The 24,149-nt window shown below is 34.8% G+C and overlaps 1 protein-coding gene across 6 annotated transcripts in view; it reads right to left on the bottom strand.

Annotated features, from left to right (window-relative positions):
- Positions 1-24,149, bottom strand: part of LOC125678738 (nuclear pore complex protein Nup98-Nup96-like) — a 44,095-nt gene that overhangs the window by 3,638 nt on the left and 16,308 nt on the right. For 5 of the 6 annotated variants that reach the window (XM_048917408.2, XM_048917406.2, XM_048917409.2 and 2 more), the window contains 33 exons: positions 23,631-23,813; positions 23,295-23,426; positions 23,087-23,179; positions 22,689-22,922; positions 22,309-22,502; positions 21,833-21,946; positions 20,615-20,801; positions 19,225-19,359; positions 19,007-19,061; positions 18,769-18,880; positions 18,148-18,291; positions 17,846-18,045; positions 17,549-17,741; positions 16,902-17,106; positions 16,619-16,758; positions 16,401-16,514; positions 16,160-16,243; positions 13,727-13,919; positions 13,339-13,473; positions 12,989-13,120; positions 12,181-12,483; positions 11,954-12,084; positions 10,823-10,967; positions 10,588-10,668; positions 6,205-6,320; positions 5,786-5,965; positions 3,509-3,645; positions 2,897-3,160; positions 2,526-2,687; positions 1,998-2,121; positions 1,423-1,546; positions 1,081-1,244; positions 267-361 (listed from right to left, as the gene is read on the bottom strand). In XM_048917408.2, the coding sequence (XP_048773365.2) occupies positions 267-361; positions 1,081-1,244; positions 1,423-1,546; positions 1,998-2,121; positions 2,526-2,687; positions 2,897-3,160; positions 3,509-3,645; positions 5,786-5,965; positions 6,205-6,320; positions 10,588-10,668; positions 10,823-10,967; positions 11,954-12,084; positions 12,181-12,483; positions 12,989-13,120; positions 13,339-13,473; positions 13,727-13,919; positions 16,160-16,243; positions 16,401-16,514; positions 16,619-16,758; positions 16,902-17,106; positions 17,549-17,741; positions 17,846-18,045; positions 18,148-18,291; positions 18,769-18,880; positions 19,007-19,061; positions 19,225-19,359; positions 20,615-20,801; positions 21,833-21,946; positions 22,309-22,502; positions 22,689-22,922; positions 23,087-23,179; positions 23,295-23,426; positions 23,631-23,813 (5,005 nt within the window). The remainder of the gene's footprint in view (positions 1-266; positions 362-1,080; positions 1,245-1,422; positions 1,547-1,997; positions 2,122-2,525; positions 2,688-2,896; positions 3,161-3,508; positions 3,646-5,785; positions 5,966-6,204; positions 6,321-10,587; positions 10,669-10,822; positions 10,968-11,953; positions 12,085-12,180; positions 12,484-12,988; positions 13,121-13,338; positions 13,474-13,726; positions 13,920-16,159; positions 16,244-16,400; positions 16,515-16,618; positions 16,759-16,901; positions 17,107-17,548; positions 17,742-17,845; positions 18,046-18,147; positions 18,292-18,768; positions 18,881-19,006; positions 19,062-19,224; positions 19,360-20,614; positions 20,802-21,832; positions 21,947-22,308; positions 22,503-22,688; positions 22,923-23,086; positions 23,180-23,294; positions 23,427-23,630; positions 23,814-24,149) is intronic. The other variant, XM_048917410.2, reaches the window with a different exon arrangement.

Raw genomic sequence — 24,149 nt, 5'->3', positions numbered from 1 at the left:
CTGTTATACAGCAGGTTGTTACACTACATTACTGTTATACAACAGGTTGTTACATTACATTACTGTTATACAGCAGGTTGTTACATTACATTACTGTTATACAACAGGTTGTTACACTACATTACTGTTATACAGCAGGTTGTTACACTACACTACTGTTATTCAGCAGGTTGTTACATTACACTACATTACTGTTATACAGCAGGTTGTTACACTACATTACTGTTATACAACAGGTTGTTACCAAATTTTACTTCTTAACTCACCTGTCTCTGGAATGGTAACATGGCAGGTTTGATATTCGTTCACATAAAGATGTTATGTCTGACCTCAAGCTCTCCAAGGTGAATGATTTTTCATGCTAAAATGAAGAAATCATTTTGAAATAAAAATCTTAAAAGGAAAGTTTTGCAAAACAAAAGGCCGATGGGCCACATTACTCACCTGGGCCCATATTTAAAGAGGTTCCCTATATATTCGCATGTAAAACTTTGATCCCTATTATGGCCCCAACCTACTCCAGGGTCCCATGATTTTTACAAACTTGAATCTGCACTACGTCAGGAAGCTTTCATGTAAATATAAACTTTTCTGGCTCAGTGGTTCTTGAGAAGATTAAAGATTTTCCCTATAGATCTTTCTGGCCTAGTGATTCTTCACAAGATTTTTAATAATTTTCCTTATGCATTTGTGTGTAAAACTTTGATCCCCTGTAGTGGCCCCATCCTACCCAAGGGGACCATGATTTTAACAAACTTGAATCTGCACTAAGTCAGGATTCTTTCAAGTAAATTTGTACTTTCCTGACCCAGTGGTTCTTGAAAAGATTTTTAAATGACCCCATCTTATTTTTATGATTATTTCCCTTTGAAGGGGGCAAGGCCCTTCATTTGAACAATCTTGAAATCCCTCCCCCCATGGATGCTTTTTGCCAAGTTTGGTTGAAATTGGCCCAGTGGTTCTGGAGAAAAAGTCGAAAATGTAAAAAGTTTACAGACAGACGATGGACACCAGGTGATCAGAAAAGCTCACTTAAGCTTTCAGCTCAGGTGAGCTAAAAAGGTCACAAACTTAACTTACATGTACTGAATCTCTCTCCACTGCTAGTTTGAGTTGCTCTAGGTTTTGAACAAGTTTAAGGTAATCCAATAACACCTGACCCCCTATACACCAGTCTAGGATCTGATTACACCTGTCAGGTGGCGCCAGCTCCACCAGAAATCCATACAGGTAACCATTGTCCTCTGGAACAGTCATAAAGAATGTCATACTGTGTCTAGTGTGTTAAATATATTGATTAACTCTAATTCTTTAATTGACTGCACGATAACGATGAAGGTAATAAATTTAGAATCATTAAATAATTTGTCCTATTTTAAAAATACAAAAACAACTCGTTAGGATATCAATGTGGGACCACACCATTAATGATGGCATCTGATGACAAGTATTTCAGAATGACTTTGTGACATTCATTCCATCGTCTCGACTTCAGAAGATGGACTGCTTCAGCATGGGGATTCTTGGTATATCGGGCTTTCAGTGCCTGAAAAAATTGTTACCCACCATTTTAGTCAAATAGTGTAATTGTTACACACCTTCATATGGATACAGGGTAAATGGTGTAATTGTTACAGATCTTTATATGGATACAGTTAAATAGTGCAATTGTTACACACCTTCATATGGATACAGGGTAAATGGTGTAATTGTTACAGATCTTTATATGGATACAGTTAAATGGTGTAATTGTTACACACCTTCATATGGATACAGGGTAAATGGTGTAATTGTTACAGATCTTTATATGGATACAGTTAAATGGTGTAATTGTTACATACCTTTCTATGCATTCAGTTAAAAGGTGCAATTGTTATACACCTTCATATGGATACAGTTAAATGGTGTAATTGTTACACACCTTTCTATGGATAGGTAAATGTTGTAATTGTAACACTTTTATATGGATACAGGTAAATAGTGTAATTGTTACACACCTTGGCATAGTGGATCCACTCTACAGGCACATCAAGTTTTTCTTGTATGAAATTTTCCTGTTCGTTGAATTCCTCTTCTACAGAAACATATCTGCTAAGAAGATCCTGTGTCCTCCATTCTCGACTGTTAACACATAATAAATACTAAACATCTTGATACAATAAAAGAAAACATTTAATTGAAACATTAGTGATGTAGATCCCTCAACTGTCTAAATAATTTTTCATCCAAATGGAGGTATTACATCCCTGCCATTCTACTTATGCCACTTTATTTTCAAATTTCCTTTAAAGTTTAAAAAAGGTATCTGTAACAATACTTAAAGAATTCAAAACTGAAAAAGCTATTGACTGTTTATTCATCACTGCAGATGCAGCATTCAAATCAAGAATGGTTGTTTGCATCCAAAGATACATCATCAATACATCACTGAACCACATAAAAGTTGGTGAACCCTGATGAGCTTAAAGCAATACCCACCAGATACTAATGGTTTTCACCGATAAATCAGTCTCTAATGTCCTTACCTTCGACAGTCCCTCAGATGTAGAACAACAAACACTGCCCACTCCCACATTCCCACAGATTCCAGCTGGGCGGCGAAGCTGAGGTGGAGGCAAGCTCTGTGGTAGTCTGATAGATGGCTATACTGAGCTTCCACTGACTGCAGCACCTGGTGCAGGTGCCAACTGAAAAATAGAGAACAATGGCTTATTGTACACACCTATTCTTAATTTGGCTTTCACTTCCATCATAACTAGTTTTACTGAATGACACATGTCCAACTAATCCAAGTCATCTAAATAATGAAGTGAAAAACATAGAGTTTTATCTCACAAGAATGATACACTATTAAATATACAACATTTATACATCATACATAACTACAAACACCAACCTAAATCTGTAGTCCATTTGATTTGCAGTATGTGACATGGGATTAAACAGGCTCTCTAATGGGTAACTATTTTGACAGTAAAGCTTCAGCAAATGGTATGCAGTGTCTTGAATATTCTCTGTATCCCCCATTTCAATGTCTTCTAGGTAGGGGGGAAGTGGGGGGTTACAATACATTCCCATGGGTGAATCTCCACAAAATCCCATCTCATACTCCTTCAATGCCTTGTGGATCTGAGCTGGGGAAGTAGGGGGGCACATATACCTAAATAAGAAAATCATCCCTATAGAATAAAGACCATCTAAAATATTTTAAATAAGGATTTATCTTTATCATGATTTATCCAATTTCCACAGAGATGGACAGAATGATAAAGCAAACCCTATATATATACTGTAAGTGCCAAATTTTGCATAGATTTATTTTGTGCGAAATTGGGTCAAATTTTTCAAGATTAATTTTTGTGTACTTCAAATTTTGTGAATTAGCTTTGCCACTATTAAAGACAACATGAGCTTTTATTTAAAAAGAAAGAAAGAAGTATTTTAAATCTAGAGCAAAAATAACCATGTATTTCTATGCATAGGATATATTTTTTAAACAATGGTTCACCATAAATGCAGAGCAAAAGCTCTCTTCCAGTCCAAATCCATACAGGTGTTGACTGTTGTTTCTGGGGTCTGCCACACCAGACGACCAGCAAGAACAGCATACAGCTTCAGACGGAGCTCCTCAATAAACTTATAGGCCTACAAATCATCAACAGTAAAACAATACTGAGAAATATTCAAAGCTTAGAGGAATACTACCATTTCTAAAGAAATATACCTGTAACAAATTCAAAAATAGATTGGTCTTTGAACTGGAGCACAATTGAAATACAGCATATTTGAATAACAAACCATCTAAAACTCAAGCATTACATACCAAAGTCATAAACTAGACAATGATTTTTTTTTTCTTGTGACCTTGACCTGTCACCATGTAAATGACTATGATGGAGGGTCAACACACAATTAGCCAAAATAAATTTTTGGTTCCCACATGAATGTAGGTTCCTGAGTTACAAATATGCTGTATTATTAGGTATTTTTTTGCAGGCGAAATTTTTTGTAATTATATATATATACACACACACAAATACACACACACACATGTATATATAAAATGCTTGTAATCTTCGTGGATTTTCCCATTCTCAAACTTCTCCAGACATCCTATTAAATGGTATAGCTCTCTAGACAAAAATTTGCAACATTTCATCGACCTTGGCATTGTCGACATGACTAGGTGTAAGATCTTGACTAGCTCCAATAATGTAGCCCTAGCCGATCTTTATTTTATTTTGACGTTTTCGGGATAGGGCTACAATTCCATAGGATCTCTGTAATGGTGCAAAATAATTTTATAAATAACCGATAATAAGCTCCGTGTATTAGTCCCAAATGTTGTTTACACCAAAAGGAGTACCAACTTTGTTCTCGGGCATGTCTAATAAAGGTGTTTTTCATTAAACATCAAGTACAGCATGCAAAATTCTTCGTCTGCTCCGCCATGCTTGTTATTGTGAGATCTCGTAGGTGGATCTACTGAAAAACCTAAACATAGACAATCTGTGCGAAAACGTAGTTACTCGAGCCATTCCGACAAAGAAAGGGAAATCTTATGGTTGGAGAAAGAATTTACACTCTGTTGTTTGTTTTTTAACTTGATATTAAATCTAAATCTTTTTAATACCTACAAAATAGCTTTCTCCTTCGTACTTGTCCATTGATGTAAATACTACCTTATATGGCATATGCAAATAACTTGACAATCGGAAGTTGAAACTTCAGTCATCAATCATGGCACACAAATATGAATCGAGAAATTGAAATATATCGAAATTGTTGAAAATGGTAGAAGAGAGCCTCACAAATCATATGTTGTAGGTTGAAAATTTATATTTTGACTAAGAAACGTAGAATATCATTTTATTTATGTAAAGAAAGTCAGCAAATGTTTAGAATGATTGAAAATGTTGCGGGAGTGAATCACTCAGGAGATCCTAAGGAGTTGTAGCCCCCCCCAAAAAAATCGGGAGAGGGCTACATTATTGCAGCTAGATCTTGACATGCACATCCTTTGTACATAGTACTTGTATGTTGTCTAAAGCCTTTCTGTTGGACATTTTTTTTTTTACCAGAGTGAGCATCTTATCATTGTTAGAATACTTATTTTATCCAAGTGACCTTGACTTATTAGAATGGTCTTGAGGTTGGGCAATGACACATAATCAGACAATAAGCAAGCTTTGTGTAACTAGTGACTCTTTTTTTTTTTTTTTTTTTAAATAATGGTCATATATGACTGCACCCACAGACAGATTGTTGGATGAAGTGATAGACAGGGCAGTTCCTGTTATGAAATTTAGTGATGAAAATATTCATTAATAATGTTTAAGTATTCAATTTGAGGAAGTTAAAGTCGACAAGAATTAAAATGCAATCTGAAATGGACAAGAAAATGTGATGCGGTAAATGCATAGAATGTTGGAAGAAAGTTTGGTTTGATAAACAGAAGAAAGTTTGGTTTGATAAACAGAAGAAAGTTTGGTTTGATAAACAGATGAAATGTCAAAAGAAAGTTTGGTTTGATAAACAGATGAAATGTCAGAAGAAAGTTTGGTTTGATAAACAGATGATATGTTAAATACATGACATTAAGCACACTATAGATTTCCCACTGAGCAATGTCTTGATAAACTTATTAACCTATATATCACCACACTTTCACTAAATGACAAATACAAGATATTTCTTGTTGGGTTTTCAGTACTTTTTGGGGAAATTTGCTCCTTTGCTACTAAATTTTCAATGAGATTATGAATTGTATACTACATGTGCTCACCCCTAACTCAGCCCATTCATTGAGCTGCTTGTCCAGAAGCTGTTTAGGGTAGTAACTTCCCATACACTGCGACATAACCAAGGCCAGTCGTGTGTCCCCACTCCTCTGAGACAGACTACAGGCCTCTGCTACTTGTCGACCCGTCAGGTGAGCAAACAGAGATGGCAGGTGATTCTTTCCCTGTAACAGACAAGAAAGGTATTATGACTATAAAGGCAAAAGTCAATATGCAGCTGACACATTGTGAGGAGTGTGTATTCAAAATAATACAACAAATCAGTTGTATGTATTTTTGCTATTGTTAAAAAAAAATCAGAAAATGTTACACACATCTTAAAAAGTGTAGTCGCACTCTTCGTTATCATTTTAGCATAAGTATGCAGGTCAACACTATGTTTCTATGTATTACAGCTACCTACTTTGTATTTGGCTGCCTGAATCTCCTTCTTAATTTTATCACCTGCAGTGGATGACAGCCAGTTAGACACTGCCTCACGTCTGGCATGCTGTTTTTCATAGACATTTATTTTGTCATCTGTAAAACAACCTGTAAATTTAGCATGCACTTGGAACACAGCATAACAATTTTAACCTGAGCACAAATGGTTACCGGATAACAAGGGCCTTTAAACTAGAAATACACAAGACCAAAGGCTATGACATTCACTAGTTACCTAGCTTTTTACAGATAATTTACAACCATTATCAGGACCATAAATACAGCATATTGCATTTCGTCATATTTCATTAAATACATTTTTTTCTGGTGCGTTGGATGTTTCATAGTTGTGTCATCAAAGTACAAATATTGCTCATAAAGAAAGTACCGTATCTGTCTTTCCACAGCATTACAAATCAATGAAACTTATTTATGACAAAATTTGATGCCCTTGAAAGTCGATAAAACAGTTTTTATGATATCTCTACTGCTAAGTTGCCTTTCAAGTTTGAAAGGTAGACTTTTCTTTGATATTATTATATAAAACTTCAAAAAACCACCCACCCCTTACAATATTGCAGTGAAAATCAAAAACCTTAAGAAAATATTTCAAATTTTCCCACAAACTTTCAACACTCCCAACCTCATGAACAATTCTTAGTCCACACTATGTTAACAAAGCTATAACACTCTTCAAAAATAAGGCCACAGGTTTTTTTTATTTCTTGGTTTACGGATCCGCCAACCCTAATTTCTGGCGAATCGTATAAAAAAAAAAAAACAAAAAAAAAAACCAAAACTTTTTTTTAAAATTCTGCCGATTCTATCCAAAATGTCAAACCGAAAATAAAAATAAAATGCATTTTCAATTTCACGAATAGAAAATCATGAAACGCAAACCTATTGATTTGAATTTGGTAATCACTATTCGTTTTGCGAAATATCTTTATTCCGTATTTTTAAAAACCATGTAAACAGATATGGCCACACACGATGACAGTAACGATACCTATATCGTTCTTGTCGACGAAACAGATGCCAGATGGCATTTCATCCCGAAAAAAGAGGAATTGATAATCATTTAATAACTTTTAAAGTGATGACTTATAAACGATGCTGATTGGTTGAAAAATTCGTTTGATTTCTCTGTCTAAATTTCGTTCGGAGTTCATCTGCACTAAGCACGCGGGACTACTTTTCTCTGGAATGCGTCTTCCCCGTTCTAATTTTAGCGCTAGTTATAGAACGGGATTTTCCACACAAGCATTATATATAACGAAATGTATTTGTTTGATTTTTGTTTTTCATTGCTATCAAAAATTAGCACAACTAAAGATATGAATAAAATACAAATTAATTTAAAGAAACAACATAGATAGGCGATGACATGGCAGAATAGTCAATTTGATGACGTAGACAGATTACACGAGTTCCCGGTATGAATCGTCTGCTTTACGAGATCGATAACATGACGGAGCAAGTGGCGACTTCTGATCTGGTAAATATCAATAAAATTGAACTGCGTTATATGGGGCTCAGTCAACGAGTGTGTTTTGAACGTTTTCCTTGATATTGAAATGGAGCCGAATTGCATTCCACCGTTCCAACGACACAACCAGTGTTCAACGTCTCCTCCAACACGATGCAGCATAAATCCAGTCACCACTTGTTATCTTCCTTTATATTTAATTCAGCTTTTAACCATTGCACCTTTAATTTGGCGTATAATCCATTTAAATCTGCACAGTAACTGTTCCTGACCTGAACGCACAGCCATGCCGTTTTGTTTTTGTTTTCATTCTTGCCTATATGTATTCCTACGCGCCATTTCAGAAACGTTAATTCAAGCTTTTTGATGGGAGAAACTATTTGTTTTTCTATCTTAAAAACATAATTAAATGATAAGAAATAAAACTTATAATTCTTTGTTTGATGCATGTATCAAACAAAGAATTATAAGTTTTATTTCTTAAGAAATAAATATTTCTCATACAATTGGCGGTATTCTTGCTGCTAACATAACACGAAATGCAGTGCTATTTGGGTGTTTATCGCAATTCACCTTTGAATTAGAACGCTTTGGCCGATATAGTATTGCGTTGTGTGACGACACAATTGAATCTGTTTGTAATACAATTGCGAAATGCAACAGAAACTCTCATTGGTCCATATGTATAAGTCCGCCCAAATTCCCTTATACAGGAGTAGTTAGCATTTGAAAACATGACGGCCAGATGCTAGATGGAGAAAAACTTCAAAGGAAGAAAGAGAAAAAGTTGTATTCTTGTGTTGTTGTCTCATAAATTTAATATAAAAAAATTCCTAACATATTTTCCTACTATACTTGTGTCCAAACATACCTTCAAATATTTATTAAGGCCCCATACGACCCAAAAACTCGATCACAGCTTTTGATGATTTCGTTCGTAGACATGTTAGGTAGCCAGTCAATTCGAATCCCGGTTCATTTCCATATTGGCACAATAGTGTCTAGATGTGTACTAATTCCCCACAAATATTTTAACTAAATTGTTTAAATAATATACCACCCCAGTCCTATTAAATGATAATTACTCAAAAAGCTAAACTCATGGCAGTGCGGCTTTCATTAGTCATGAGCGGCCGCGCCGACCGATCTCCATCTAATGGGCTTATGTAGCATTTTCGTTCATCTAGAGCTTATTTTACCTAATTACAAAAATTGGTACAAAAATGTTTTAATTTCTATTAATTATTCGTGTTGATAATAAATGAAGAGCGAATACATAACTTACAACCAATTTTATGAATAGATACCAATAGCAAGAGTTCGAATTGACCGGCTACCTAACATGGCTACGTCAACAAATGAAATCATTTGAAGCTGCGAGTTTTCGGGTGGTGTGTGGCTTTAATGAATATTTGAAGGTATGTTTGGACGCAAGTAAATAGTAGGAAAATGTGTTAAGATTTTTTTATATTGAGTTTATGAGACAGCAACACAAGAATACACCGATTTCAGGCCTCAACCGTCCGCTGCTTTTTGTGACCCGTAAATCGAAGGTTTTTATAAGAGGTGGATCTTTTCAGAGAGCTATGTACAGTTCTCCAGCTACACTGAATCCGCTCGAGAAAGTGGGCGGGCTGTAATCGGCCAATGAAAACTCTTGTTGTATTACATCAAACATGTCATTCAAATTGTTCAATCGTCTCATTCAATTGTGTCGTCACACAACGCAATACTATATCGGGTAAAGCGTTCTAATTCAAAGGTGAATTGCGATAAAGATGAGAGGAAGGTACAGTTGTTAGCGACTTTACTAGATAGGATGTTCTATCGTTAAAGTGATAATGTCCTACGGACCTGCATGGTTTGAGTGTGGTGAGGGCCTGTACCGATACACAGTTAGATTATTCTAACTAGTGACTTTATACCACAGCAGTACATGTCATAATAAATGTATTTGAATACATGTACGTGCATCTCTGCTGTCAAAAATCCTAACAGTGAGAAATTGTTAGATGCTTTTGATATTATAACAAATGCCTGTAAAAATTTGACCAGATAAAACTCAGAAAGGTATGCATATTTTTTGTAAATTAGCATACCTTGTGTAGTGGTGGAAAGAATTTGAGTATCAAATAAAAAAGAAAAACAAGAAACATTTCTTTCAAAAAGGTGGTAGATAATTCCATGGGCATGTCTATTTGGGAAAAATGGGGTTAAAAATTATTTCATGGGGGTATAAATATTTTGAAATTAAAAATGGAATTACTACATACAATTGTAATAGTGCTTATATTATTTTTTCTTTTCTTTATGTATACAATTTGTAAATGTAAAATCTTATTGAGCATATACAGCAAAATTACTGAACAACATTATATAGATACTGGATACTTTACAACATCAAAGAGATATGACCTTATACATTCTCGGCTTATGTTCCACCAAAGTGTAACATAGATACATGTAATAGTTATACACTGAATTTGAAATTGCATTTTTTTTTTTTAAATGCATAACGTACTAGTCACTCTAAAGAATTTTTTATCTAATGTTTTTAAAATACACATTTTGTTTATTTGTACTCACGAAATTAAATGTTAATGATTTATTGAAAATAAAACGATAGATTTTAAAAATGTTTATTTTATTTTTATTTTTTTCTTCTCCCGACCGACCCTAAAAAAAATTTTTTTAAATCCATAAACCAATAAATTAAAAAACTTTGGCCTATTAAGAGCTCATTGAATCCAACCAAACATTTATTTCTTAAATCATTAGTGTTTTATTAGAATTTGATCCCCCTTTACACAATGCGGAGTTGAGGTTGGTTGAAAATGGGCCAGTAAGTCTGGAAGAACTATAAAATATACCTACCTGGTAAATTCCCAAACAAAGCAGCACACAGGTTCCATAAAGTCTCCAAGTAGCTGACAGTGGCAAAGTCTGGGTGTCCCTCTATATCATAAATTAAAGAACCAACTGATTCACAAATATTCGATGTACCAAAATCAACTTATTTTAATTATGATTTTAAAGTGACCTGCTAGGTACCTTGTATGCTAATATCTTTCAGATATATGTACACAACATTGATAGCACTAATGCCTACCTGAAGTTTCCTTATCCTGCTTCACTCGGTTAACAATATGCTGAAGGGCAACCTCCCCGTCAACAGGGGCAAAGACTGGACATCCCTCCTCCACATCCCTCCTTGAGTTTTCAAGTTGTATGGACAGCAACTCTTCATGGTTACCCTAAAATTTGACAAAAATATGTTTGAAAACCAAATACGTTACCATGCATTGATAGAAACAAAAGCATTTTAAGGAAAATGTGTCATTCATTGTTGCCACTGGAAAGAAACTGTAAATAAGATGTCTTTGCGTAACACTATGCCTCAAAACATGGCCGAATTTAAATGAAGCAAATCTAACTAGGTGACTGACCTTGACCATCTACAGTCAATAAGCTTGACCTTTCATTTCCTTCTAACTCAACAAACCCAAATTTTACCCCATACCCTAGAATTTTTTTGAAACATATTGTTCAAGAGATTACTGAATAAACATTGTTTTGGAATTATCATTTGTGATTACTTCATAGGCAACTTATATCAACTTATATCAAAGCATATCAACAGCTGCATTGATAGTGAAAAATTATCCCTCATGTTCAATAGGTTAATATATCTGTAACTTATATGGAGATTGTGATTAGAATTCTGGATGTTTCTTTGTCTACTCTTAAAATAAAGTTTGAGAAAAAAATAATTCATTTCTTACCAACCTACCTTAATTTTGACTTTCATATTAACAGAAACACAATAATTTATATTTTTGTTATGACCAAGATTTAAATTGCTGACAAACATGACCCCGACCTTTGACCTTGACGATATAATAAAGCTACGGTGCTGAAACTTAAGGAAGTTATGGCGTGTGTGTCTGTCAGTTGACCCTCCTCTTTATTATCTGTCTATCTGTCACACACACACAAGCATATAGAAGCAAATTTAGTGGTTATTATCAGTACCGTAATCCTTTCTCTATAATTCAATTATACAGGCTTCTTATACTCACAATACAGACTTCTTTATATACTCACAGTACACATTACAAAGATTTATCTTTGTAATAGATTGGTAAATGTCATCATTAGTATAATAATTAAATGTTATCATCAATATAAACATAATATTTATCCAAAACAGGCTCAATCTATGTGTCATCTAGTATCTCACCACTACAACTGGGTCCTCAGGTTTGAAGTAAGATGTCACATCCAATTTTTCTACCAAAACATTCCAATGAATAGGACCAACTTTCTTTTTTCTGGAACTGGATAAAACAGAAAACGAAGTTTCCTCTGCATCTACAATGTAAGAAATTCAAAGTTAAGCAAATAGTGAGATTGAAAGTTTTTTTTATTGATGATTTTTTTTTTATGTTATCATCATATTGTACAAACCTGTGACTTGTTCAGCGATTGTTACCCCAGGGTGTACCAATGTCCACCCCGGACCCCAGCCTACACGGAATGACCGCCCATGGAATAATGCGGCATCTACTATGACATCCTGCTTATCATACATTGCAGACTCCTGAAAATCTGGAATAGGCCTGGGGATTCTGGATCCCACAATCCGGCGAGGCAAGTCATCCGATTTCATCCCACTGGGAAGGGGCAAGTGCTCATCTACAGGGGGCATGTGGAACTTGGACTTGGTTGGTCGGATTGGTTCTGGGGTAACAATTCGAGGTGGGAAGGCTCCTAACAATTCAAAAGTAAAGTGATGACTATTTTCTACTATTTGTGCCGAAGTATCTAAACACTGTTGTGAAATTGTCCAGGAAAAAAACAAAACTGCTGGGTGGTTAAGTCTGCCATTTCCAGTGTCCAACATTACTGATAAAAGTAGCAAAATGAATAGGTACAAAATATTTCAAGTTCTCTCATACTAAAAAATTCAATTTCAGTTAGGACAATGCAGGAAACTTATTAGGTTAAAAATAAAACTTCCCCAAAACCCTTTGTTTTCATGTGTATATTGTTAAAACTTTAATATTATACCTAATTTCAGAGAAATTCATCGTTGATTAAGTTTTCTATCAGCACTTGCGTGATGGAAACTTCTAAATTTATTATCCCATTGCATAATTAATGAAAAATTCCCCCATGCGCAATTAACCACTTCCACAGTAATTGTGGAAAAAACGTGGATTTGTTTTTTTCGAGAGAAATTTTTGAGAGGTGAGGACATTAAAAACTCATATACCTCTCTCTTTTTCAATACTAGCATTCTTTGGAACACCCGAGAGCTTGACGGGCGACATTATAGAATTCTTATATGCTGAACTGAACATGCTAGGCAGCCTCTTTCCATCCAGACGAGGAGACTGCAACATATCTGTGTAAAATAAAAATCAAATAACAAATAAAACTTAAAGCCTGAATAAGCCTACAAGTGTTATGCTAATTAGTTTTCATTGACTGAAGCATGCATAAGGCATGGATCATGAACTCCAACCAAAACACCAAATAACATAATCTCTAGTCGTCGATAGGTTGACTTTGCTATGGACAGCTTGATGAATCTGTGGACAATTTAATTACTTAATATTCTACCTTGATTTGGAGGCGCTTCCTCTTCCTGGAAAAACGATGCCTTCATGACCTGCATGTTGTGGGCACTGACCCCCATACTCTGGGCCAGTCTGTGGGAAGAGGGCTGATCATCCATGACATCCTCAGAACTCTCATCTACACAAAACCATTGTGACAATCTATACAAGCCACGGTGTCACATAGATAATTCAAACAGAACTTGCTTGGTATACAAAGTTTGTCGTATATGTAGAATTTAGAAAAAAAAGATTCCCAAATTAATTTAGGGTGCAACAGGAGTGTTGAAAAAAATATATTATAATTTGGTGTATTTTGCATTTGGCAACAAATCATTTCTGTTGACCTTATCTCAACTAATCCCAAAATTGACTGCCTTCCTATTACATACCCATGTAGTCTTCTACCATGCTGTCTGGGACCGTCTCCTGATTAATGTCAGTGAGACCTTCAATATCATCCTCTGTCATAGGGACAGCTGTGTCTGGAGAAGGTGGGGCGGGTATGTCACTCGTTACAGACAACTTGGGAGTTTTCTTTTCTCCCACTGACGGAGGCATAGGCTTTCCGTTCTTCTGAAGTTTCTATAGATTCACAAAAAATGTACAAATTAGGAAATAACGAGCATATACGCCATACAATTCAAATTGTGTTGTTTCTACTAATCAAAGTTACGAAATTCTCAAAAAACAAGGAATTAACACCTTTTCACATGATTTTCATGTAATTTTTAAGGGAATTTAAAATGTAAAATTCTGATCAAGTATACAGATTGATTACTAACAGAGTTTAATTTGGTTGCCAAAATTGCTTACGCCATTAATTATATAAATTGGAATAAACTTATCTTATAAATATATACAAATTAGGCTTTTACACCTCTATTTTTTAAAGTCCTTAAATCAAAGTTGGATTTCAATGCTATAAGTACACTAGCCAAAATTGTTCACTATATGGCATTCATAGTATGTTCAGCTTTGCATTATCTCTCAAATTAGTGCAGAATGACTGCCTCACTTGAAACCACCATACATTCTAAACATCTTAAACATACATGTACAGCAAGATAATTACTTTAAAAGATAATCCAAAACAAAACATTGCATGCCAGGATCCAGTTGCACGAAGGTTAGTTAACTTTAACTGACAGTTAACTTGCCATCAACTTGAACATTTATATAGCATTAACTTGAAGTTAGCTGTCAGTTAATCTTGAACTTTTGTGCAACTGGCCCCAGATCTCTACATCAACCACCTTGCCAATCCAAAGCAACATTTGTCTGCTCAATAAACATTCCATTTCACTACAACTGTATATAAACATAGCATTTCTTAAACTCTAAAGTCCATCAACTCTGATGTGCATAGTCTCCCTTTCTCTTCTCTGTATGGATACTTTCCAGTGAGTAAAACACGTTCCTTTTTCAGTCCACTCCTCTACACACAACAGATCAGTTTAAAGGGAACAAAATCAATGCTTTGATATAGCTTTATTGTTTTCACTGAAAGTTACAAAATCATATAAACACCTTTTTAATCCTCTACCAGTTTAGTGTAATTATGTAGCTTATTTTTCTCACAAGTTCAACAATAATATAGATTTACATGAACTGTAAAACGAATTGAGCATGATAAAAAGTCAAATTAAAGGATCTGGTGAACATATACATGTAACAAGGCATGTACTGGTAGAGGACAAAATACTTTAGAATAATTACATTTCATGGAGGCTCAATTTTTGTGGGTTCCCCTAGCCAACAAATTTCAAACCAAAATACACAATTTAAACAATATTTTAATGTACAGAAACAATATCCAGAAAATTGCATCCCAACAAATGTGAAAAATAATTCACAAAAACTGGTCAACAAGAGTTTAAATGTCTCCAAAGTAACTACTGTATATAACAAAATTACTTTGATGCCAGTTTTATCTCTCCAATATTTTTTATAATAATACAAAATATTAATCATCGGAGTCAAGATGAAATTATGAATTGATATTAAGTATGAAACTTAAATTTGTTGACAAAACCAAATAGAAAGTAGATTAAAAGACAAGTCATCAAATAGAACATATACTGCATCAGTTTTTATATATATATATATATATATATATATATATATATATACACACATACATACAGGAAAATATACATGTATGTATTGTACAAACATGTGTAGAACAATAACAAGGGAAAGACAACAAAGTAATCTACATGATATTTTCATCATATCTGTCTCTATATTGGAACAATCTCATGTCTGTAAGTGACTGATTCAAGTGGGGATGCTGTTTACATACTGTATATACTATGACATTAAAAACACAGCATACATTGTCATCAGTAATGTGTTATACAAGAAAGTTCTACGTACATGTATATTTACAGTGTGTGAATCTCACAGTACAGTAACTAACATGTGCATATAAATACAAAACAACACACCAAATCATGTCTAGGCTTTACAAACCACCAACATTCTAAAACAACACACCAAATCATGTCTAGGCTTTACAAACCACCAACATTCCTTTACAAATACATGCAAAATGAAGCCTGCTTATTTAACACAAAGTAAAAGGAATCTGATTTTACATAGAGTAATAAAAAGGTGCTGTCATATCTATTTACAAACAAAAACATGAAAGCGAACAACTCCCCCATACATTTATATAGTATTCACAATGAGTTCATGTTTGTCATCACAGTTTCTGGCAAATTAACAGATTTTTCCCCTGAGATCCAGAGATGACCATCCATTGTGGGTGGATTCACTGGTCCAGTGGGGTGTGGATCTCTCTAGTATGAGGAGGTACTAACCTGACTCGTTGCCTTTAACTGAGCAAGGGCAGACAAGTCTTCCTCATCACTCTCCTCTAAACCATATTTGGTAAAATGTTTCACCTGTAAGAAATTAGCAAAAATTATAAATTAAGCCATTTTCCCTTTATCGAAATAGACTGATCTTATTACTTAAATACATGAAATTATACACAATTCTACTACAGTAATTATCATTTAAGAGTCATCATGATACATTTTTAAAACTTGTAAATTTTACCTCAAACACCCAAGAGCCTGTCTCTGGTCTGTAGTCTAAAAATCGCCCACCAATACGGGCAGTTATTTCTTCCATCTTCTCATGGTATCCCAAAGTTTTTAATCTCTCTGGGTCCTACAAAACACACATAAGTATCAATATCACAATCCTCTTCTCCGCGACGCTGTAAATCTACTGCGACAGAGAATGCTCGTAAATTGCGACCCTGTAAAACTAACCTTGATGTAGGATCTTGTCGTTTTATCTGTGGGCCATACACAGTCCAGGGTTATCTCTGCCTTCCTGTTCAGCTCCTCCCCCTCAGGTGGTTTGTTGTCATCATCTGGATATACGATCACTTCCTTGCGACGAATGTGCACTGTAAAACACATTGTTCATCACATAAAACTGTACTCACAAATTTTTTTTATTTTAGAATAATTACAACTTTAGTGCTGAATTAATTAACAAACACAATACCCAGTATATTATTCATGTAATATCCTATTTCATGTTTCTTACCAATGTCATCCAGGTTCAGGTTGGCTACATTGATAGGTCCATGGAAGAAAATGTTTCCATATCCCTCCCGTCCCACTGTGAAGTCATCCACAAAACAGTCCCCATTCTCATCCACCTGTTCACACACCTCTTCTACTGAAGGGATTGTGTAATATCCAGGCCGAGTCAGGACTATGCCTGCCAAGTTCCGTGGAGGGGGCGTGGTCTACAAACGAAATTGAGATGTCAATTAAGCATTGAATGAATATCTTTTGAAATATGAAAAAAAGTGATAAAATGACAACATTGAGCCTCTAAACGTACAGTGTATACTGTATGTTAACTTAATTTTACATTGGGATTCATATTTCTGAAACATAAGCATTCAGTTATGTTTTACTAAAATATGAAATTCTCTATTAATGCAATATGTTTGAACATGGCGCTAATTTCATATTCAAGTTACACAACGATGCCAGTTGCATTAAATTCTACATTTGCTGTCATAAGTACACATACAGTATTCAAGCTGTGAATTTTAAATAAAAACATTTTAGATATTCAAAAAAAAAAAAAGAACACATTTTGTAAAGAACCCAGTAACTTTAGTCTGAAACAGGTGATTAATGAACTAAACTAATATCGTTTTAAACAGTAACTTGACTTACAGGTCTCTCAATGCTTTCATCTACTGTTTGATTCAGACTGAGATCAGTGTCATCAGGAGATTTTGACGTTATTGGAACACGTTTTTGTACATTCAGTTGAGATATGGTGTCATCAAAGCTTTCAATATTTAATTTTGGTGGAATATGAACCTCTGGGGCTGTCTGTTCCCTTTCCAGTCGGTCATGTAAACAACTGGAAAAAAAATTAAAATATAACTTAAACATTCATTTACATACCAATATGAAGTCTCTAAAAAGATCAGAATACCTCAGTAAGATACAATATAATTGACTCACAATGAGTTTCCATTCTGTGTGACCTCTGGCTCATTGATGCTTTGATTTTCCGACTCCCCAAGCACTGAAGAGGCACGACTAGGTGAACTCGAGTTGGAGTTTCCTTTGCGAATAACCAACTTCTTTATGCTCTTCTTTGGCATAAAGCTTTCATTGCCGCCACTGAAATCATCATCTTCCAGGCCCTCAAACATATGTGTCTAAAAAAAATATAGTACAAAACTTATAAAATCAATTTTAAAATAACAACTTTTCCTTCCAATTTCATTAACTACTGATGATATCCAAGAATTGAGGATTACCTTTGATCCGTTCAGCATGTTGTGTAGAGATTTGGGTTTGATTTTGGCTGTAGGTCGTGCACTGACTTTAAACTGATTAGACAGAACTGCTTTCTGTGCTGATGGGTTTGTTGGTTTTAATATCTCCTCTCTTTTCTTGTCACTCTGAAAAAATATCAGATATCAATATTGAGATAAACAAGATGCTTGCAATACACCAATGCCCCTGGTGACAGCACAGCATATCATATTCAGGTGAAAACTCAATCACCGAGACCCCAATAAAATTTTAAGAGATCGAGTCCAGAAATTGACTCTTTAATTGACCAGTTTCAAATTCTGGTATACCTCTTTTTGCAGTGTGAGGGTGGTAAAAGTTATAATCTTGTTTCCTCAAGTAATACATTATGTATTTAATCTTAAAATACACCCACAAAATATCAAAGTCTCTCTCTTATAGAGCAAAGTTATTTTTAAGGTTTTTTGCCTCAAAGAGATGGGCCGAAAAACAACAACAACAAAACATGTACAGTGTATCTTCTATTGGCTGGGAAACTTAATAAAATTACCAATAAATTAAATCAAAATCAAATAATACTGTAAATATGTTCATCTTAAGACACATTCATAGCTGGTACTTACGGGTTTAAGGTTCCAGAACAGTGGTGAATCACCGTATGGTGAACTGGCCAGTGCCATTAGCTGTTGTTTGATCTGAACCTCGTTAGGAACCGGTGCTGCATGTGGTGCTGACCTGTCAATAGGAAAATTATATCTGTGTAAAACATATACATTATTTGTAACTGTAATATTACGCTCTGCATGTGACAATATGGAACACAAGGTAAAAACTTGAGGCATGTGTACTACAAACACTTACGTGCTTAATGTTGTTGTTGCTCCACCTTGAGATAAGCTGGTATTTAAACCAAAACCTGAAATGTCAAGAAATATACAGATCATGTATCATCTTGAAGATACTATTAATCAACATAAATTCAAAAACTCTTTTAACTTGCTGTCTAACATTGAAAATGAAATGCTCAGTTGTATGTGAATTTGTAAATCAATACATGATTAATGAAGTAGTATTTCTACCTGGACCAAATCCTGCCATCCCTGTGCTGGCACCAAATGGTTTATTGAGGTTAAAACCTGAAGTCTGACCCAAATTAAAAGTACTGGTGTTTCCAAAAGATGTGGGCTTGGCTCCAAATACACCAGAGTTTGCTCCTGAAACAAAATATACAATAGTTAGGCTTAAAATAAAAATTGATTTGTTTGATGTACTCTGACCGACCCGTGAAATTTGTTCCGACCCAATCGTTTTTTCCACACTCCGAAATTTTAATTTTTTTTGGCTCCCTGGAGAGTAAACATTCTTCGAATTAGTTTTAAACTTGATGCCATTTTTTTTGGACTAGTTGTTCAAAATGTTCTTTGGGCATCTTTCGGTTCTACTTTCACTTTGATAATGACCATTTGTTAATCCGGGAATTATTCAAACACTTTTCTATATGAACGATCAAATACACTGCATCACTGCTTCAAATTACCACATTATATACCAACAAGATAGAGCAAGAAGCTACAAACTCCCCCATCGAGGCCCGATCGTATTTGTGTACAAAAGTTTGAAAGCCACATTACTTAAATCAAAAATCACTTGAGATAGCGCACCAAAATTATGGCGGACCAAGTGTCTGCGTTCAAGTTGATGGTCTATATATATTTCTGAAAAAGCACGCATAAAATTTTGATATGGGATTATTTAAATGTGATGACGATTTAATAGGTGAAAGGCACTTTTACTTTGCTCTTAAACTGAGACGCACGAATGGAACATGATCGTCACAACAAATTGAAAGATGCGGGGAAATCGGCATTAAAATTATATTTAATTGGGCAATATTAAAACTGATTGTAAATTGCTGTCATCATGTAATTCACTTGGATATTCATGGATCACATTAAAGTGTTTAAGTGATTACTATTATGAATGTCAAACCACAAATAGAAGAATCGATGGGTGGTAATAAAAAGGGATGTTTATTTATTAACAACTGTAGAGGTCCTCATCCATGCCGAATACAAAACGTCCTGAGAAAATTTCAGAAGACAATGGAAGATTTACGTGTATTATATATACGTGTATTATATACAATGTCTATAAAATGAATGTTCTAAACTCTATATTCTGTCTGGCAGCGTTATGTGTTTAATGAAAACATCAGTAAATTTGTAAATCTGATTGTCATGATCGACATTCAAAAAAAAAAAAAAAAAAAAAAAAAAAAACGACCTACCTACCCGACTTGAAAAATGTGGGTTGGAGTACATCAAACAAACAAAATTTTAATGATGGCCTTAGATGAACCTGGCCAATCCCAAAATCAATTGAATGGACAGTATACAGTGTATGTCTCCTCATTCAACAGCATAGAATATCAACCTCATTACACATTGTACGGAGATCCACATTCCTTACCTATTGCTCCTGTGTTTCCAAAGGAGAATCCTCCTGAAGTACCAAAGGTGGATGGCTGTGAAGTATTTCCAAAAAGACTGGGTCCAGTGGTTGGTTTGGCAAACAAATTACTGGCTGGTGCTCCAAAACCACTAACAGTGGTGGTAGTAGCTCCAAAAGCTGGTTTGGTGTTAAAGAGACTGGAACCCTGTAAAAATACATATACACAGGCCTTCAAATTACTTCTCTTGACCGGAACCCTGTAAAAATATATATACACAGGGCTTCAAATTACTTCTCTTAAGTGGATCGATTTCTTGGTGGCCAATTGCTAATTTTAGTGGCAATATTACAATAAAATGTTAGAAAACCAACTTTTAAAAAAATTAATTATGAAGTTATAAAGTTTCTGGATTGCGATTTGGATTCCGTCTTGCCTGCAATCATAGGATATGCATTGCAATACACGTAGTACATGGACATCGTTTCCTTTTCACATTGAAACCACGAATATAATTTCAAACATAAATCTTTGAATGCACATTATTTATCTTCCTTCACCGATTCCCCGTGCTGCGTTTAAGAATCGCCATACCCCGTTTCCGATTCATCAGTAGCCCTTGGTTTACCAAAGACATTTTCATTTTTTTTTGCAGCCATCGTGCGTCTATTGAATCTGAATCATTTAAGCGCTTCAAGTAAACAGAATAAGATGTTATAACCAAATGCTTTCGTCAAACTCTTTCACAATTAAGACTCTGTACAAGTATTAGCTCATACTTCAAACAATTCTTTCATTTACAAGATTCGGAAGGGAAAAACACAGGTCGCCAAATGATCGTCCCATTATTTTTGGTCACCAGAGACAATTTTAAGTCGAAATTGATATATATCAAATTTCACAAACACATGTATAGAGGTATATTTACACTCCAACTTGACGTCACTATAAAAAAAAATGTGGACATCAAAATTATACTTTTAACTAATAAAAACATAATTTGATGTACATTTTATTTTGAAATGTGTATGCAGATATCACCCCACTGTGCAAATTAAAGTTTTCATAAAATGTTACCACGAATTATTCATTTCGCCTGCACACTGTTGCACTTTATCAGCAAAATAAATGCCAAAAATATTATTTCTTAAACATTAATGAATTAAATAGAATTCACTTTTTTTTTTTACATTTGTGTTTCATAGGTCTAAAACCCATTCACATGTAGAAAGACTTACCGCAGCAGCATTGGTAGTCCCAAATCCGGAACTGGTTGCACCAAAACTACCAAATCCAGCACTGGTTGTCCCAAAACCTGAGGCCTGTGTTGACGGGGTGGCTCCAAATAGAGGCTGGAAAACAACAGACCTTTTACACATACACTATTGATAAATTGTTCACGATTTTGCAGATTCATTGAATTAGAAATATACAGTGTATCTCAATAAACAACAAAATTACCCATATTTTGATCAAATTAGCAAAATTAGCTGGGAAAAAAAACCTTTCCAGATCCATGGCATTGAACTGAATAACCTTTTTCATTATTATTTGCAATGTAGATGCAATGAATAAGATTCAAGATTAAGATTCAGAATCAAGAGAACTGCCAACTGACACTGTGGATATCGGACTTGTAAATTGTTGATTTTTCAACAATATTGCAACTGATAATGAACTTTTCGTTGAATATATTTTTGAACCCAATCTGTACCTTAGTCTGCTGATTTTGTTGGCCAAACAAACTTTGGGTAGATGTGGTGGTTCCAAACCCCGAGAACCCAGATGTTCCAGTGGCTGTTGAGGCTCCAAACAGGGATTTACTCTGCCCAAATAAAGTGTTATTTTGTTGCTGCTGTTGTTGTCCAAACAAAGAGGTGCCTGTGGATGCTGGAGTTGCATTAAAGGCTGAAATCAACAGAACGACTCAATGACAAACCCAATATATTTCTGTTCAAGTTATAAACACATTAGATACTTGTATATCCAATATATATCAACAGTGATGGAAGCAAGCTTGTAGAGAAAATCTTATTCAGGAGGAACAAATTCTACCAGTCCGAAGCATTTATATTTGTAATAAAGACAAGGCACCTGATGACGCTGAGGGAGTAGCAAATGCAGTGGCAGTTTGTTTTCCCTTGCGATTAGCTAAATAGTCTTCCACTCTGAGCTCCTCCAGACTTTTGCTTTGATATTCTTTCATGGCTGTGATACACTGATGCCGTGTATTGATATTGGTGCTGACTCCATTTTTCACCATTGTGTCCTGGCTGGTGGGAGGATTAAACTTCACAGTAGTACCATTTGGGGCTGCTTGACCAAAGCCTATAAAAACCACAGAAATGTGTATCTTTAACAATATTGAAACCATCTTTTAGGGCAAGACATATTAACATCAATCATTAAATTGATTCAGAGTATTTGCAATCTTTGATGATAGAATACAAAAAGAAATTTGGAAAGACTTTATTTCTAAACTACAGTTTTACCTGCACTAGCACCTGGATTGCCAAACAAAGAAGTATTCTGTTGGTTAGTTCCAAACAAGGCCCCAGCTGTTGATGTGTTAGTAGTTCCAAAACCTGAAAATTATAAGACAAGAATTAAAACTATATTAGTCATATTTTCCTTTGCAAATAATAATATTTTACAAACCATCACTTACAATATGTACACATTCAGACATCAATATTTTACCTCCAAATCCTGGAGTCTTGGCACCAAAACTTGTGTTTGACACTGGTGATGCAAACAATCCACTAGTCTGCGTTGTATTTTGTTGGCCAAAGAGATTGCCTCCAGTGTTTGCAGTTGGTGTGGCACCAAATGCTGAAAAAATATATCATACTTCTTATAATTTGTTTCAGAACAACATATGAGTGAAAAATTCCCGAGAGAGATGTAAGCAAGATACAATTAATCAAAAGTTTCAAAACAATATTTACATACTGGTATTTACAAAGTTCTTATCTAATCAGAATCAAAATATCATAAATGTCATATCATTTGACTTGTAGAAAAATATTCACTCACTGAATCCTGATGACTGGGTACTGCCAAAACCTCCTGTGTTCTGTTGTCCAAACAGACTTGGTCCTTGGGATGTGGTCTGCTGCCCAAATAAACTTGTACCTCCTGTACTTGGGGTCTGAGTGCCAAATGATGGTGTTTGTCCAAATGATTTATTGGCTGCATTTCCAAAGGTAGAAGTGTTCCCTTAAGAGATAAGTATCATCAATAATCTATGTCTTCAATTCAAAGTATCATATAAACTTGTATATAAGCTAGTTTTTGGGGAGTAAAATTTTGACTCTGAAGGCTTACGTTATGCCTGACTTGTACGTACATACTAATGTCAAGAATTTTTATCTATTGCCAGACAACTTACTACTTGTGAAATCTGACAATGTTTTAATGCATTATTGTCGATTTAATCAGTCAATAAGAAGGTCAATGTGAAATTGCTAATAATTTCTCTGAAAAACAGGTCTCCAACTTATGCGCAGTTCGACTTATAGGTGAGTATATATAGTATATAAATCTGTAAATATC

Source organism: Ostrea edulis, chromosome 2, assembly GCF_947568905.1.
Source record: "Ostrea edulis chromosome 2, xbOstEdul1.1, whole genome shotgun sequence".
Taxonomy (NCBI): domain Eukaryota; kingdom Metazoa; phylum Mollusca; class Bivalvia; order Ostreida; family Ostreidae; genus Ostrea; species Ostrea edulis.
The sequence above is the reverse complement of the archived record's forward strand: the minus strand, read 5'-3'. Positions and strand labels throughout refer to the sequence as shown.